A 19,203-nucleotide genomic window follows, 5' to 3' on the forward strand; every position below is an offset into this window, starting at 1 on the left:
GTTGGCAGTTGGTACTTAAACCAGTGTGGTTGGCTTGAGTGCCTGTGCCAAGGTTATTTTCCATTAAGTGGCATATGTGCAAGAGCACAATCATTTTCATTTTGCAGGGCTCTTTTAAATCATATGTTGTCTGAATTAACAGATTATGCATGGCTCTTTAGGTTTGGTCAAAGGTCACAGAGTATTCCCCGCTGGGCATAAAGAGTAGGACAGTTAGTTATACATACATCCCATAATGTCTTCATGATTGGCATCCTCTAACCTTTAGAGTCCCAGGGGAGGAGGGACATGATACATGAACATTGAGGAATTTTGGCAAACACTTCCATTTCCCCCAAATAAACAGGTAATTTTCTGGAAGCTATTTGTTTGCTTTTCCCATCTTGAATGTTGTGAAGTTGATGCCATTTTCATTTAAGTTTAATTGAATGTGCATCGGAATTTAAACATGTTTGCAGAGCGGTCAGAAGCAAGATGGTAATCTCACAGTTCCCTATATGCAACTTATCCTATATCTCACTCAGTCTTGTGTTGATTCCTATTCTATATAACCCATTGAGGCGAGTCCTCTTATAGCTGACTATAACTATTGTGCTTCTCTATTCCCACAACTACTCCATTCCTATTCATGGTAGTTGTACTGCATCACACACTTTCTGCTTTTGAGAGTTTTCCCATGCTCTTTGTTGGCCCACCTAGCCCTTCAAAGCCTGGGGCTGTCTTCCAGGTCTCCCCATACGAGGGAACATATCATGGGCAAATACATCCTCTTCATGCCCCCCACCCCCTTTCCCTGTTAATTGCTCGCCCTAAGGGCCACTGCACCTGTGGTATCTCTTTGTGTGTTGGGGGGGGGTGCTCTGGCTCTGATTTACAGCCCTCAGGAGAAGCCTTCTGGGATATGTGTGTCAGACAGAGAGGGAGAAGAAACTTAAAATGAACTTTGATAAACTCAAACTAACCCCCTTCATCCTTGTAATCCAACTCATTATTTTCCTGATCAGAGAAACATTCCAATTTCTATTTTTTCGGTCTCTGTCTGCAGTAGTTCATGTTATCATCAATAATACAGTATATTCATTTACATTTTTTATTCATTTAGCAGACGCTCTTATCCAGAGCGACTTACAGTTAGTGCGTACATTATTTTTTTTCATACCCCCTGTGGGAATCGAACCCACAACCCTGGCGTTGCAAAGGCCATGCTCTATCAACTGAGCTACATCCCTGCCGGCCATTCCCTCCCCTACCCTGGACGACGCTGGGCCAATTGCGCGCCGCCCCATGGGCTCTGTTTAGTTACAAACATGCACACCTATTCACTCATACCTATTGAGTTATAGAAAAGGGTACTATGTGTCTTTACGTGAGACTTCTTGACTCAATTTCCCTCCAGATTTTGGGGTGTGGATCTTCAGCAGGAAGGGGGATGTTTTATTCAGTAGGCAGCTGGGGCAGAAGGCGCGATAAGAGGGGAAGTGTGATTATGATAGCGATCGGCCATGTGTCGATACTCTTTCCTCCGCGCAACGCGACACCCTTGCCCCGCATGTGGCTCACACTCGTCATCGATCGTGCCCGGTAACCCGAGCTGCCGCAGTTTGTTTCCAAGCAGATCCATGGTCGGGGTGTCAGTGCCGCGAGAAAGAGTGACAGAGAGTATCAACTCTGTAAACACAGCAGTGGAGGCTGCTGAGGGGGGGACGGCTCATAATAATTGCTGGAACGGAGCGAATTGAATATTTGATACATTCCACTTATAACGCTCCAGCCATTACAACGAGCCACTCCTCCCCAATTAAGGTGCCACCAACCTCCTGTGACACATAAATACACTTGAGGTCACCTCATCCCAGTGAAAGAGAAAGTGCTGCTACCCCACACATCAAGGTCAACATTATTTAATCATTTTTAGTTCATTTAATTAGGCCTACGTATAGGAGTATTAATACATAGACATCCCATATGTTACTGGCAGACTAAATGGAAATGTGGAGATAAAATGTGTACTGCTAAATGGCCAGGTCAGCTATGTTGAGCTGCAATGTGTTTTTTTTTTTATGTTAACAATCAGATAAGGGTGCAATTATAGACTACATGGGGACAAATGTATTTTCTGTATACAAACTGACAGGTATGTTTTTTTCTCAAACAAAATAGTAGGCCTACACTTCATTATCAATATCAACCCATAAAATCATTCTCCTCTTAATAAAAACCTGTATCTTCTGCCATCTAGCGGTGTATATTAGTAGTGTATGTTGTTTGGCGCCCAGTAAAGGACGTGCTTAAACTGTTTAACTACTGCAGGCTACATGAGTGCAAAATACTGAGCAACACTCAATGTGCTGTTTAACTACTGCAGGCTACATGAGTGCAAAATGCTGAGCAACACTCAATGTGCCTGTCAAACACCACCTGTCTACAGACCGAGCAAACAGTTAAAGAGGGACAAACCTCTAAGGTTTGATAAAGCATTGTCCTCATGAAGACAAAATGAAGAGTTTCAGCTGTATATCCTCCTTAAGGTAGACCTATCTTCTTCCACTGTGCTGTGACTTATATATTTGTGCATCAGGTGATCCTCCCCATTTCCCTTAGTAGAGGTCAGAGTCAGAGACCTAGTCCGGGTCAGCTAATTAGTGCTAAATTTCTTTAGCTTCCCTCGGCCTGGTGACCAGCCCTCAAACACACAGTCTCTCTACCCCCATCCCCCCCACCCCACTCTCCTGTCCACACACACACACTGCTTTTCATAAGAACATTTTAATGATAATAACATGCCATTCAGTTAATCTAGACTGTATTAACAAACAATCTATTGGACAATGTGTAAGGTGAAAATACTATTACCTTGTCTAACCTGTTTCTGAAAGTTCCAGTGGTTTCTGCCAACATTTAATTTCCTGAAAAATAATCTGTTTGTGGTCAAAATAACTCTTCCATATGGTTCTATTATCTATTATGCACAGTGAAAAAATCCATGACCCATATTAATCTCTATTAAAATGATTAGTACTCAAGCCCCCTGCCTCTACCATCATTCTAATGCAGTAAGCTATATTCCTGTTTACATAATGCCCTCTCTACAAATAGGGCACACACACACACACACTTAATGTACCCGGGTCTTCCACTTATTTCTTACTGTCCAGCCGCTCTAACATAACCTTGGTCTGTACGTTAATCTAACTTTCATATTATCTAATCACTGGTGTCCAAGTCCAACAGGCCCCATGTGAAACTGTGCCAACTATGGAGAGAGCTGACGTCACACTGTGGAAAAGTGGTACAGAGGACAGGAGGGGAGCACAGTCTACTTCTGGGTGAACCACTTAGAGGGACTGTCTTTGACATACACACACACACACACACACATTTTAATTTTCTCCCCAGTCCTCCACAAAATGACATGCTTGGCTGAGGAAATCTGATTATATAATTAACATGAGCTTATATAATTGCTTGAAAATGTGTACTCTATTTTTGGGTGCAGTTTCAGTAGTGGCCAGCAGACAGCAGATTGAATGGAGGGCGCTCAAATTGTGTGACAGGCTGACAGTTGCTCAGTAGATTGTAGAATGGTCAGCTGTCGTGTGTGTGTGTGTGTGTGTGTGTGTGTGTGTGTGTGTGTATTAAGGCCTATCAGTGCTTCAGATGTTTACACATGCCATGGAGACGTAATGCATTCCTCCCTCTTCTGCTCCAGTTCCCTCTCCCCCATAAGGAGAAAACAGGCTACAGTATCGCTCAAGAAGTTTTAGGAATGCAGTGCAATATTTCATGGTGGTGACAGCACTGTTTATTAAGCAATAAGGCCCAAGGGTGTGTGGTATATGGCCAATATACCACGACTAAGGGCTGTTCTTATGTGCCTGGACACAGCCCTTAGCCATGGTATATTGGCCATATATCACAAACCCCTGAGGTGCCTTATTGCTATTATAAACTGGTTACCAACCTAATTAGATCAGTAAAAATAAACGTTTTGTCATACCCTTGGTATACGGTCTGATATACCACGGTTGTCAGCCAATCAGCTTTCAGGGCTCGACCCACCCAGTTTATAATTCACTATAGTCTTTCCCATTATCTTCCTCCTTCATTATGTATGAAGTTAGTAGGCTTATAGTTGTGGCAGGTAGCCTCGTGGTTAGAGCGTTTGGCCAGTAAACAAAAGGTTGCTGGTTTGAATATCTGAGCTGGCAGGGTGAAAAACCAGTAAATGTGCCCTTGAGCAAGGCACTTAACCCTAATTTGCTCCAGGAGCACTGTACTGCTATGGCTGACCCTGTAAAACCACACATTTCACTGCACCTATCTGGTGTATGTGACAATATAATTATTTGTTTTTGCCTACATAAGAGTCTACAACTAGTTTCTTAAACTACTTGTTGTCTCACCATTATTAACGTTATGTGCACAACGTTGATTATAGATAGGGCAGTCTTGTTTAGTCCAACAGGCCTATGTTGCTTAAATAATTCTAAATACAGTATGTTCCCAACTTTCCACTAGGGAAAGGCAGAGTCGTGTGGATTTTGTTCCAAGGTTATTGCTATCTGGGATCCTTGGGACATGGATATCCCAAACCTTAACCATTTTAAAACGTCCACTTCAATAGTGGGTAGGGACGTCCTAAGGATCCCGCATAGCAATGACCTTTTTTTCTAACTACAGAGAGGAGTGGCGGGTGAACATGGAAAGAAAGCCTACTTCGAGTTGAAAGCTGGCGGCGGGTTGAGTGTAAACACCAATGAAATTACACAGACCGAGAGGAAGGTCTGGAGAAGATTCACAGCATTACAGATCAAGAGGAGTTCCCACTTGGACAAATTTGAGAAAGAGGCTTTCGTTTGTCCTGACAGCGTTTGCTCGTTTATGGTAGCCTGTTTAGAAAGGAGAGATGAGTCTCGGATCCTGATTCGAGTTGACAAGCGCGCTCCACTACTGTATCCAGTCTTTCAACCCCTCTCTCTCCGAAACCAGGAAATCGTCGAGGTGTGCTTCTCTTTATCCTGCTTGTGGATCGTAGGCTACCCATTTACGGGTAGATAGATGTGTATCTCGCCAATATCCTCGTTTTTTATTTTATTTTTTTGCTTTTGAACCGCGGGCTTAGATTTGAAGCCGAAAAAACTGCTTCGGAGAGGATCTCCACTCGCCTAACAATGAGGTAAAGCGGGTCAAATCTGATCGGTCTGTTCATTTTATTTTGAGACTACAACACAACATATCGTTGTTGTGTGCTTGTAGTGCTCGAGCATGGACGGTGCAAGTTTTTGTTTGGAGTCTGTCACATTATTTATCATATTGTAAGATCGATAGATATCGAACTGTTTCGGCAGTCTAGTTTTGACTCGAGATAGCCTAAACATGTCATCATCAAAGTGACCGCAAGACTAAACTAACTTGTTTCAAAGTAGAGCACCTGATACAATGTATCACTTTGTAGCCCAGTGGAATTTTGGAACGCGTCTCAGTGAGAGAAGAATCAGAGAAATGTTAGCTCGAGCGCAGTGTCTGGTGTCTTTCCCTTGTCATACAGTAGTAGCCTGTTGCTCTATCATAGTTGAACATATTGTGAGGTGGCCTAATTCCAGTACAATAGGCCTAGAGGGCATTAGAACAGGTAATTTGTACTTTACTTGAATGACAATTTGTGTCCCATGGTGATTTACATTTATCATGGAATTAATATTTTTTGTGGCCTATTAGGGACATACTGGTGGGAAATGGAACTGCTATCTGCAATGGTGCCCTGTGGTTGAGCACGCTGTTGTGAATGCTAGACATGAAGTTGTCTGGTCAGCTGGCCTGCCATAGCACCACGTATCCCCCCCCAAATTGCACCGAGCATGGAACACGCCAGTCTACGAATTCCATCCACATCCTGTTGTAGCCTGTGCAGTTAGCAATTACAGCGTTTGAAGCCGACACTGGTTAGGCCTTTTCTGGAATGTTCTTTTTTTTCCTGATTCAAACACAATGGCACCTCGCATATGACCTGGGCCTATGTACATTTGTATTATATAATGTAACTGGGACTCTATCCACAAGCTATATTTTTTGTAATTCCATAACCTCTGCAACAACTTATCTTTAACCAATCTTGAATCTCTCACACATAGCTTTTGCAAAACCTAGTTGGGTAAATAAGGCCTTGTATTGTTTTTAACCTGTTGCTGGTCACTTTGGTTTACTTTGCTAAAGCCAACACTGACTTCTAGGCCTACTGAATGAATGGGCTCTGGCCCCACCTAAAGAGGTTGTGTCTTTTACCTTCCTAACATAATGGGTGAGGAATGTAATGTTGTCTGTCACATAATCAAGTTCATTGTCCTCCAGCATAGTCTACCGTATGTGAATGTTGACACTGAAGTGCAGCCAACTGGTTAAATGTTCCATGGTTTCTCCCAATACAGGTAGGCCTAGATCCTGAGCTGACCCAAATCTAATAAATATAGACTTCACAGTCAATACATCCAAGGCAGTTTGTTACACAAAGATAACCATATTCTCTGTCCACCCTGGCTGTGCATACATCCCCCCTATAACTCCTTATAACCATAGTCAGCTGAGCCTTTCTGGTCAGTTTCCACCATGTTTCTTTATCTCAGACTACACTGTCACACAGGAAATGCATCAATCTTCATTAATGGCAGCTGGAGGATTCATTGTTGTTATCAAACTGATGCCTGCTGTGACTCACTCCCGGTGTCTGGTACTAAATGACTACCCCCTGGGCTGGGCTAGCATACAGTAGGCCTACACAGGACACCCTTCAGGTGTAAGGTGGTTGTGAAACATACCGTTTTACTTTTTCTGAATTTTAAACTCTTGCTCAAGGGCCCATCAACAGATTTTTCACCTAGTTGCCTCTGAGATTCAAACCAGGAACATTTTTATTACTTGCCCAACACTCTTAACCACTAGGCTACCTGCCCCCCTGTGTGTTTGGGGGGGATAAAAGGCTCCTCTCACCAGTTTAAAATGTTCCCCTTTCACTCTCTCTATGCTGAGCACGTATAGTATTGATCCTCCTCCTAAAAGCAGGAACACAGACTGACTCACCTACAGTCTCCTTTTATTTATCTCACATCATTCTTTGTCTGCCTGCCTGTCCATATTGAAATGGGCTATGGAGGCCAGACTGGAAGCCAGTGGCTTGTGTAGACCCACAGGGAGGGTATTTCACTTGCTACCCTCTCCTCCTCTACCATCATCAGTGATCTTTTGACCCCTGGCTGAGGAGTCAGGACCTATTATGGCTGAAGTTTAGTTGTTTGTCTAAATTTGTCTTTGATGACACAGTCATTAGTAACAGTCATTATGTTGTAATCCTTTAGCTAATACTTTTATGGCACATAATCGTTGTGTACAGTGGGGAAAAAAAGTATTTAGTCAGCCACCAATTGTGCAAGTTCTCCCACTTAAAAAGATGAGAGAGGCCTGTAATTTTCATCATAGGTACACGTCAACTATGACAGACAAAATGAGGAAAAAAAATCCAGAAAATCACATTGTAGGATTTTAAATGAATTTATTTGCAAATTATGGTGGAAAATAAGTATTTGGTCACCTACAAACAAGCAAGATTTCTGGCTCTCACAGACCTGTAACTTCTTCTTTAAGAGGCTCCTCTCTCCTCCACTCGTTACCTGTATTAATGGCACCTGTTTGAACTTGTTATCAGTATAAAAGACACCTGTCCACAACCTCAAACAGTCACACTCCAAACTCCACTATGGCCAAGACCAAAGAGCTGTCAAAGGACACCAGAAACAAAATTGTAGACCTGCACCAGTCTGGGAAGACTGAATCTGCAATAGGTAAGCAGCTTGGTTTGAAGAAATCAACTGTGGGAGCAATTATTAGGAAATGGAAGACATACAAGACCACTGATAATCTCCCTCGATCTGGGGCTCCACACAAGATCTCACCCCGTGGGGTCAAAATGATCACAAGAACGGTGAGCAAAAATCCCAGAACCACACGGGGGGACCTAGTGAATGACCTGCAGAGAGCTGGGACCAAAGTAACAAAGCCTACCATCAGTAACACACTACGCCGCCAGGGACTCAAATCCTGCAGTGCCAGACGTGTCCCCCTGCTTAGCCAGTACATGTCCAGGCCCGTCTGAAGTTTGCTAGAGTGCATTTGGATGATCCAGAAGAGGATTGGGAGAATGTCATATGGTCAGATGAAACCAAAATATAACTTTTTGGTAAAAACTCAACTCGTCGTGTTTGGAGGACAAAGAATGCTGAGTTGCATCCAAAGAACACCATACCTACTGTGAAGCATGGGGGTGGAAACATCATGCTTTGGGGCTGTTTTTCTGCAAAGGGACCAGGATGACTGATCCGTGTAAAGGAAAGAATGAATGGGGCCATGTATCGTGAGATTTTGAGTGAAAACCTCCTTCCACCAGCAAGGGCATTGAAGACGAAATGTGGCTGGGTCTTTCAGCATGACAATGATCCCAAACACACCGCCCGGGCAACGAAGGAGTGGCTTCGTAAGAAGCATTTCAAGGTCCTGGAGTGGCCTAGCCAGTCTCCAGATCTCAACCCCATAGAAAATATTTGAAGGGAGTTGAAAGTCCGTGTTGCCCAGCGACAGCCCCAAAACATCACTGCTCTAGAGGAGATCTGCATGGAGGAATGGGCCAAAATACCAGCAACAGTGTGTGAAAACCTTGTGAAGACTTACAGAAAACGTTTGACCTGTGTCATTGCCAACAAAGGGTATATAACAAAGTATTGAGAAACTTTTGTTATTGACCAAATACTTATTTTCCACCATAATTTGCAAATAAATTCATTAAAAATCCTACAATGTGATTTTCTGGAATTTATTTTCTCATTTTGTCTGTCATAGTTGACGTGTACCTATGATGAAAATTACAGGCCTCTCTCATCTTTTTAAGTGGGAGAACATGCACAATTGGTGGCTGACTAAATACTTTTTTTGCCCACTGTATTTGTCATCACTAAGCGTTGGGAATGGTGATTTTCATGTCTCCATAAGTAGACTATTTCCTTAATTCCTTTGTTCATCAAAGTACATTCAGGTCGGTTCCCTGTACAAAAATCAATGGGACTCGTGTGGTTGCGTGTGTGGTAGTATTCACAGAAAATACTTTATACATTAACACTGAATGACACTGTGGCCGAACAATCTGTGACATGCTTCACCACAAGCTCTCCCATTTAAAGCAACTGGCCTTATGACAGAGTTTTTATGTCCAACACCTGATCACCACTCCCTCGCCCCCCCATAACGATTTACCCCCATCGGTCCTCCCTGAATTAGGGCACATAAATAGGCCTTTATGTGGGGGCCTGCCTTGGGATGAGAAGCAGTGCACAATGTATAAAACCATCTATTGTCTCAATAGTGACAAATCCAGTTTCCTTGGTGGTTGTTGTGGGTTTTCTTCTATTACTAAGCATTTAGATTACAATATCCCCCCTTCTTGTTCAAAGGTGTCTCTCACACATCTACAGTCTAGGCGGGTGCAGAATGGTGGGTAGGGCATGATAAACAGGAAGCAACAGTAGGACTTTGGTCACTGACCAAATAATCCTCTACACCCTCCTATAGCACAGTACACTGACGGTGAATAAAACACGGGTCATATAAACCTCTCAATTATATGTATGAAATTGCGCAAACTCCAAACATTTTGCAGTGTGTGTTGGGATAGCACTTTGCTCTGGAGCCTGCAGCCTTGCTGGCTCGTTTGAAGTGGCTTTGCGCGTGAACGTGCAAATGGAGTTTCGAGGGGAAGGGGGGATTTGGGATTCTGCCTGACACTCCCATATACACCATTCTGTTCCTTCCCTCCACCCTAGCTAGTGTCCTTCCACACACCCATATCCCTCATTCCCAACGCTACCAGTTTCTCCTTTATATCCCATCAGTAAGAAATGTAGTGCTGCCTGTAGCTGATCCATGTAGATGCGTAAGGAGGAAACTGGTTTCACAGAGCCACTGTTGTGTCTCTGGAACAACCGTCATCATATTCTCCTTCTGGTTCCCTGGGCAGCTCCAGGCCTTGGTTGGCTTTGTCCCAACAAGCCGTGGGCATCAGCATAGCTACACCGTGTAAAATTGCACCGTAACTGTGGAGCTGTAGGTGAGAAACCTAACACTAGGCATGGGATACCATAGAATTAGGAACTAGAATAGTAATTTAATAGGATCTCTATGTTGGATACTCTAAAATCAATGGTCGCTGGCCGTGGCTGAGACGGGCTGGGTCTGACCTGGTGAAGCTAAAGCTTGTTGTGGTAGCCATGTTGTAATGATTTAATGCACGGTCAGCAATGGCTGCCATTTCTCCTTCTTCTCTTTGTCTCAGGGAGAGAGAGAGAGAGAGAGAGAACACTATTTCCTGCATGGGTGACATTTTTGTGAATGATTAGCGAAGCAACTAATCTTGTTTACTGAAACTATCAGCTTTTGTACTTTCGCTGCACTGGTTGCCTCTTCAGATCGCCCAGTTGGGTCTCTCCATCTGATAATATCTGTGTTGAATAATTATAGCTTTAGTCATTTGGATACATTTTCAATGAGTAGTGAATTCATGAACCGTCTCTATTGAATGTCCACAATGGGATATAACTATAAAAAGTACCACCTTGTTCAAAAGGTAGATTTACTGATCGTCATTCCATTGCTTCATTCTCAAGTAACAAGCATGTTCATGCATGAACCTTAGTGACCACAAGGCAAGTGTAACCATTTGAATACACTTTGTAAGATAGTATGTGCATACCATCAGAGTAGGACAGCAACATTTCATAGATCCATGATTTGATTATGTACTTAAGCTGAAAATTAGACATCCTGTGTCTTGACCAGCGTTGACCCTTTTGAGGATAATGATGAAGGAAATTCTACTACTGCTCAGCATCTATATAGCTAAGTGTCAAGCCACAGGCATGCAGCACTCACAGACCTCCATAAAAGTGAGGATCAACTCAATTTAGATTCTATCCTTCCTCCCTCCATCTTTTGTTCCCTGTGCTCGCAGTTTCATACCCATAACATATTCTCTGGATATGTGGATAGAGTTACATGTCTGGACAACTGAGAGAGGGAGAGAGTGGGGAGTTTCTCTCTGCATCTCCCACCCCCTAATGAGGGGGATCATCTCCAAGGGGGTATGCCTCCTCCTCAGCCTCTCAGGGAGGATATGCTTCGACCTGTAAAAGGAATTAAGCGAACACAGAGAGGGGAGAGATGATTCAATGGTCCAAATAAGGGCATAGTCACGATCACGGCCCCCCCAGAGCGCTTCAGGAGCTGGAATGCTGCTTTTGCTCCTCGGCCTCTTTGAAGTGGTCGGAGGCCTGGCCCAGACAGCCAGGGAACTGTTTCACAACGTTGGAGAGACGATTCCAGAGAAACTCAGGCACCGATGAGTCAGCACACAAAGAATGCTGAGTGGTTTGGACCTGACTGAGAAAGTAAGAGGAAAAAGTGAGAGAGTTGGCGCATGAAAGAGTTTGAGAGGCAGAACATAACAAGAGACAGAGAATGAGAGTCCGACACCTTTTGAGAGAGCGACAGAAAAAAAAAGAGCCTGCGCTGTGTGGCTGGTGCTGTGTGCCTGGTGCTGTGTGCCTGGTGCTGTGTGCCTGGTGCTGTGTGGCTGGTGCTGTGTGCCTGGTGCTGTGTGCCTGGTGCAGTGTGGCTGACGGGAGAGACTAAAAGCACTAGTCTTCAGTCTGTGTATAGCAGCATGCTAGGACCTGTGTGAGGAGGGGCAGGCAAGAGGAAGGGAGACAGAGAGAAGGAAAGTGGAAGGAAAGTTAACAGCAGTAGGCAAAGGATTACCACAGGGGCCCTGGTCCTCCTCAATTTGTAGTCTGGGGCTTCAGTAGTCAGCCAGTCGTTCCATACGGTTTGCCTCTTACAAATACTCTACCTGTACTTCAAGGATCTGAGGTATTCTGTCCATCTTTACAACTGTTTATTAAATTACTTAGCATCCTCTTCATTACTTAGCATCCTCAGAATTAAATTTTCGACTAGCAGGTGTCCACATGCTTTTGGCCATGTAGTGTATCACTGAGTCTGTGATGTCACTGTGACAGCCCTGTACTTGACTGGAGGGTACATTCATTGAGGACAATACTGTCAGATGATACTGGTAACTTCAACTGTCAGTGTAATGTTTTTAGACAAAACTAAGGCAATTGTTTTTATGTTTTTGTACATAAACTGAATAAGAGGTCACACATGGTTGGTCACCTATGCCCCTGTCATTTGTGTGTGTACTCACTTTGTGGTGCTAGAGAGACCCAGGTTGTGTGCTGTATCCTGGAGAGACAGGACCAGGTTATTTTTCCTCTGCTTTTTAAGAATGTGTGATATCGGTATCGTCATCATCCACGACTTGGAACTGGGGTGTGTATTTTTATTAAGGCTGAGAGAGGGAGTTAGCGTTGCTTGACTTTTTATTGTTTTATCTCTCATTTCAAAGTAGACATTTTTAAAAGCTTTTTAGAGTGGGCTGAGAAGGAAGAGGAACTATGAGTGGAATAACATTTGTTCACATTTCCTCCTGAGATCAGAATAAACTGAACTGTGATGCCTCTTATTTCATTCCCTTTAGTCATGTTGAATATGACTATTGATATATGACTGATGATATGCGACTTTGAAAAAGTTCAAGCACCATTATTGATTTGTACATGACTGTACCTGTGACCAAATTAGAGCGCAATACAGACTTTCTGTTGACGTGATGTGCTAGACTGGACAGTTTGACTGGCATGAATGACCCCAAGGCATCATAGCACACTGACAGGACATAGCAAGCACTCAACATATGTGTCCAACATGTTCTGCCAAACGAACAGAGGGATAGAAGGCCAAAGTGGAACAGTGGAGGGAAAGGCCAAATTGCTAACATGTTTGGCAGGGGGCTTGAGACAAAAAAATGGTAGACTGATTTAACTGGTAGCCTAAGTATGAACGCAGAGATGAAGAAGAGGATTGAGGGATTAAGAGGGACGATGGGGGACAGACGTGGAGACAGAGAGGGGGAGGAAGAAAATAAGCATGGAGGGAGGGCCACTGGACCTGACTGTACTTGTCAGTACAAGCTCTGTGCAAAGCCTTATACAGACTTCTTAGAGCATGTGCCCCAGTCGTGCACTGCAGTTTCCTGTTAACCCCTCACTGACTGAGAAATTATAGGCTCCCATTCTGTCTCTAATTGTCAGTGTTGAGTTTCTGTATTTTTTATTCTCTACTAAATGTTGTCATTGAGTTTGGTTTGTTTGTTCTCCTCTAGGCGTTGTCTGTCTGTATTCAGGCCATAAATGTATCATAATGTTATTATCATAATGTTATTAGTTAGGTTGCTAATTTGTCTGCTTGACAGAATGGATATTTTCATAACCTTTGCAAGAGCACTTGGTTATGATTTTGACGAGCAGTAGCCACATCCAACACAGCTAATGTTTCAAGGGTCTGTGAAGATTCCTCAGATTAAGACTGAAAATGTCCATTCCTTGGTTGAGTTATTTTAATGCTCAGCCAGCCAGTGATCTATTGGCTCTCACTGTACAACACCTCTTAAATGAACTGGTGAGCTAGTTAACACTTAGCTTAACTACTAGTCTGGACTCTTAACTAACCTTCAAGGACTGCATTATGTGCGCTGCTTGGACACTTGGAATAGGTTGTTTATGGCCTTTTTCCCCCATGGTTCATTCAGATGCTAACGTGTAGAAAAACATGTGCGTCCATGTAGCATGCCTGCCAACCTCTCGGACTGTGTTGACATGTGCACACGTGTTGTGTGTGTGTGGCCTGCTTTAACATGGGAGTTTCATCTGTAGATGTATCAATAATTCACTCCTCACTCTCGGTCCTCCTGAGCCCCTGCATTCCCTCCTATTAAAAATGCATCCATTTCCCAGTCCCTTTTCTCTGTACCTTCCCAGTTAGCAGCAGCCCTCACTGCTCCATACCTGGGTGGGTTGTGTTCACTAAAAACAAATGTGAGAGAACATTTTGAAATTGAATATTGGCATACTTGCTGGGAAAGTTCAGATAGCTCTTCTGTTTCTGTGCCTACTGACCACGATCCACGTCTCTTTCCTCACCCTCTTCCCTCACACCGTTATGTCCCCAGCCAGGGACATCTTTATTTAATTTTTCTTTCTATCAATTTCCTCCTTTCTTCACGTACCTTACCTAACAAACATTTGGGTCAACAGTGGGCACATGAGTGGGTAAACTTGAAAGGGTGAGTTTGTGTATATGAATGAGCGTGTGTGTATTGTTCACTAGTCAGGCTGTCAACCCTTATTAGGCATTGCTGGGAGTAGGAAGTGGGCTGTGGCTACAGAGCTATGTCACAGGAAGTGGGAGATTGTGTCACGGGCTGGATAGATGGAGGGAGAGAGGCGACGTGGGAGAAGAGATGGATTAGGAGAGGATGGAAAAGGAGAGAAATTAGACATGCTTTCTGACAGTCTGCTCCCTCTCGCTCTCCCTGGTTCTCTTTTGCTCTCTCTCTCTCTCTGAGGGTCTTCACACTTACTACACTTTTCACAAAAATGCAGTCGGCTACACATATACTGCAATGTAAACTTGCGAACTTGTTGGGAAAGAGTAAGCAAGAAAGGCATTTCACTGTACTAGTGCACGTGACAATAACTTGAAGCTAGCTAGCAGGAGTTGGCTGTGTATTGTCAGCTAATTTAATGTGTAGGGACAAGAAAATAAACCCTTTTTATTTGTCTGCACATGGTTGTGGATTGTTGCATTACTCAAGAGTGGAATATGGTTTTGTTGCATTATTCAGTATTGTAATGTGTTTTAGAAGAAAAGTTGCTCAGATTGTTAAATAGTTTGTGCTTACTGGCTAGTGGCTACTGTGATATTTACGGTCAATTTGAGCTGCGGACCAAGAATGTTGTGTTGCCAGCCGCAATGAAAGATAAGGCAAAGATGTAATGTGAATTGAAAAGTAGAAATCTATTTCTCCACTCCGCTCCTCAGACTCATCTCTCATAGTGGGAATGGAGCCTCTCTCACTCACTCACTCACTCAGCCTTGTCTGGTGGTCAGGGACTTCCCCTGTATGTGTGACTAGGGGAGTGTGTGAGCCTTGATATGAGCCAGAGCATCGGGGAGGCCCTCACAATCTGTGTCTGTCAGTGTCACCCTGCCAACACCATGTCACCATGCCTGGCTCTAGTCAGTGACACCTGTATGTCAGTGCCACTGCATATAAGCCTACTTGCACAACACTGCAGTCCTCTCCTATAGACCGGTTTGTATTTCCAGTAGTCTCTAAAGTTGGTTTAATTTCTCTTATAGACCAGGGGCTACGAAAGTGCCCAGGTTTGTATTAGCTGGTACATTTTCCTAAGAACAGGTTGCATTTCTAGTGTTATTTTGCTGTCTGTGGGACTTAATGCAAAGCTGCCCCAGGAGCCTGCATGGCAGTCAGCTATCTGTAGGGGCTCTCCCTGTGGGTGGGTGGGAGGAGATGTTGATGTAGTGCAGGTGGAAGGTTCCAGATCCTCCTCTGTCGGAACACGGCAAAGCTTCCGGTCTTTGTCAGCCTCTTGTTGTTCCCAAACAATCTTATTTTGGATCAAACCAATCTCTCCTCTCGTCATAAAATTTGCCGTTTAATGGGTCGTTCCATGAAAAGAGTGCCTTTTGCGTCCCTTTTGATATTTTAAGTAGAAATTGTGGACCAATATTGAATTTTAAAAGCCTGTTATATTGAATGAAGTGCATTTTAACATAGACCACATGGAGAATTCAATAAATATGATTTTAAATATGAATAAAGACTTGCTAAAGTGTATCATCTGTGACTTCTTCTTTTTTTAAGCCCTAGTTATTTTGTTGCTTTGACAAAGTAATTTCTGATGATTATTATTTATTTAATGTGATTAGTGATTCATTTACGTCTGTCCCTCGTTTTAAGGTCAACCATGTTATGTGAACTGAACTCTTGTTTTAATATGGTGAAAGGATTCCTTAAAAACAAATCGTAGTGTAAAAGCAGGTGAGCTGGTTCTATTCTTTTTGGCTGTTTTGTGGTGGAAAACTGAGCTGGTCGAGTATAACACGTCAACCCTGTTAGCCATAGAGGAGGCTAGAATTTTTAAAATAATTTAAACATTTTTGTGAAGCTTGCATTCAATTGGCACTCCCTGTTGCAAACAAGCTTCCATTCCCCCTGTCACAAGGGGATTCATGACTGATTTAAGATGAAATCGTCAACTCTTACATTCAACCCTGTTACTTTATTTGGAGCTTAATAGGCACTTACTATAGTCATTTTTAATTGAATGTCTTGAGATGGGAAAACATGTTTTTATGAAATTGAACATTTCAACTGCTCCATTTTTTATGACAGAATGTTAAAATTAGGTGAAATCTATCTAAAGATTTTTTTTTTAACCAACTTACACTTCTCAAAAGGTACCGAATTGGTTGAATGACTCTACTGCATTCCTGCTCTCTTTTTCTCCTTGTCTCTCTATCCTTGTCTGTCTGGTCTGTTTCTCCTACTCTTCCTCCATCTCTTCCCACACTGACTTTCACTCTTTCATACACGCACTAACATCTGGTAAATGCATCAGTGCATATACAGTTGAAGTCGGAAGTTTACATACACTTAGGTTGGAGTCATTAAAACTCAATTTTCCACCACTCTACAAATGTCTTGTTAACAAACTATAGTTTTGGCTAGTCGGTTAGGACATCTACTCTGTGCATGACACAAGTAATTTTTATTTTAAGATGACTGTGCCTTTTAAACAGCTTGGAAAATTCCAGAAAATGTAGTCATGGCTTTTGAAGCTTCTGATAGGCTAATTGACATCATTTGAGTCAATTGGAGGTGTACCTGTGGATGTATTTCTAAGCCTACCTTCAAATTCAGTGCCTCTTTGCTTGACATCATGGGAAAATCAAAAGAAATCAGCCAAGACCTCAGAAAAAAAATTGTAGACCTCCACAAGTCTGGTTCATCCTTGGGAGCAATTTCCAAACGCCTGAAGGTACCACGTTCATCTGTACAAACAATAGTACGCAAGTATAAACACCATGGGACCACGCAGCCGTCATACCACTCAGGAAGGAGACACGTTCTGTCTCCTAGAGATGAACGTACTTTGGTGTGAAAAGTGCAAATCAATCCCAGAACAACAGCAAAGGACCTTGTGAAGATGCTGGAGGAAACACGTACAAAAGTATCTATATCCACAGTAAAACTAGTCTATATCGACATAACCTGAAAGGCCGCTCAGCAAGGAAGAAGCCACTGCTCCAAAACCGCCATAAAAGAGCCAGACTACGGTTTGCAACTGCACATGGGGACAAAGATCGTACTTTTTGGAGAAATGTCCTCTGGTCTGATGAAACAAAAATAGATCTGTTTGGCCATAATGACCATCGTTATGTTTGGAGGAAAAAGGGGGTTACTTGCAAGCCGAAGAACACCATCCCAACCGTGAAGCACGGGGGTGGCAGCATCATGCTGTGGGGGTGCTTTGCTGCAAGAGGGACTGGTGCACTTCACAAAATAGATGAGGAAGGAAAATTATGTGGATATATTGAAGCAACATCTCAAGACATCTGTCAGGAAGTTAAAGCTTGGTCGCAAATGGGTCTTCCAAATGGACAATGACCCCAAGCACACTTCCAAAGTTGTGCCAAAATGGCTTAAGGACAACAAAGTCAAGGTATTGGAGTGGCCATCACAAAGCCCTGACCTCAATCCTATAGAAAATGTGTGGGCAGAACTGAAAAAGCGTGCGCGAGCAAGGAGGCCTACAAACCTGACTCAGTTACACCAGCCAGCTCTGTCAGGAGGAATGGCCCAAAATTCACCCAACTTATTGTGGGAAGCTTGTGGAAGGCTACCCGAAATGTTTGACCCAACATTTCACATTCTTAAAATAAAGTGGTGATCCTAACTGATTTAAGACAGGGAATTTTTACTAGGATTTAATGTCAGGAATTGTGAAAAACTGAGTTTAAATGTATTTGGCTAAGGCATATGTAAACTTCCGACTTCAACTGTATTCTCATAATACACATGTCAAGGGAAGACCTAAACTTAGACTAAACACTAAATGGCCTGCTGATTGTGCTGAAGAGACACCATTCAATATGGCGTATTACCTGTTGCTTCCTCCCTTCATTAAGAGTGTATTGAGCTGGCTTGCATCAGTGCTCGGGGTCCATTGACAGCCATTGTGTGACATTGGTTGGGTGAGTTTGAACAGAGCAACTGGACGATAGCCTGTATGGACTGGCTCAACTCTCAGGCATGTCTTGTTTATGGCAGCGTGTGACCTAGCTAATTTTTCTGATTCTTTCTCTCCCCCTCTAACCTCCCTGTCCTGTCTTCTCCCCTCCCTCTCTCCCTACACCACTGTACTCCACCATACTTGCCCCTGGTTCCCTCCTCCCTTCTCCATCATTAACCCCTCCCCCAACAGCATCCCTTCTTCTCCTTGCCCCCTTTCTATCTCACACTATCTCTATCAATTCAACTCGATAAGCTTTTTTTGCATAATAAATCATTACATTGTACAATAACTCTCTTTCTCTGTCTCTCCCTTAGTGAGTCCAGTATATGCCAGGCTCGGGCCACGGTGATGATCTATGATGATGCGGATAAGAAGTGGCTCTCGGCAGGAACAGGGCCTCAGGTCTTCAGCAGGGTCCAGATCTACCACAACCCCTCCACTAACGCCTTCAGAGTGGTGGGACGCAAGATGCAGACAGATCAACAGGTTGTGTGTGTGTGTGTGTGTGTGTGTGTGTGCGTGCGTGCGTGCACGTCTATATTTACATTATCTATGACTATGGGTTAAAGTGTGTGTGAATGCATGTTTCACTGATTGTGTGTGTGTTTGGTCTTGTGTGATGTTGTACATCAACAGCTGCACACCTCTAGTACCAACAAGCCCTGCCAGCTGTAGAACTGTGAATCAGCCCTTTCTCCACCTGTGGCCATGTGCAGGCAGACTAACACCCACTAACTTCCTCTGTGATGCAAGCACAGACACCCTACCACAGGTTCTCTGTGCTGGGTCAACGAGCTGTATTCTGTCTCCTATAGTTCACCCATCAGGGCCAGCAGGCTAGTACGGGCCTGGGTGGCACGGAGCACATGGGGCCTATCAATACTTACAC

General features: G+C 43.4%; 1 protein-coding gene across 2 annotated transcripts in view; it reads left to right on the top strand.

The window, feature by feature from the left end:
* Positions 1–4,693: 4,693 nt before the first annotated feature.
* The window catches only part of LOC121558635 (vasodilator-stimulated phosphoprotein), a 33,162-nt gene continuing 18,652 nt past the window's right edge, over positions 4,694–19,203 (top strand). For both annotated transcript variants that reach the window (XM_041872050.2, XM_041872056.2), the window contains exons 1-2: positions 4,694–5,176; positions 18,629–18,800. In XM_041872050.2, coding sequence (XP_041727984.1) covers positions 5,172–5,176; positions 18,629–18,800 — 177 coding nt within the window. In that variant the 5' untranslated portion in view covers positions 4,694–5,171. The remainder of the gene's footprint in view (positions 5,177–18,628; positions 18,801–19,203) is intronic.

Source organism: Coregonus clupeaformis, chromosome 5 (genome assembly GCF_020615455.1).
Source record: "Coregonus clupeaformis isolate EN_2021a chromosome 5, ASM2061545v1, whole genome shotgun sequence".
NCBI classification, from domain to species: Eukaryota; Metazoa; Chordata; class Actinopteri; order Salmoniformes; family Salmonidae; genus Coregonus; species Coregonus clupeaformis.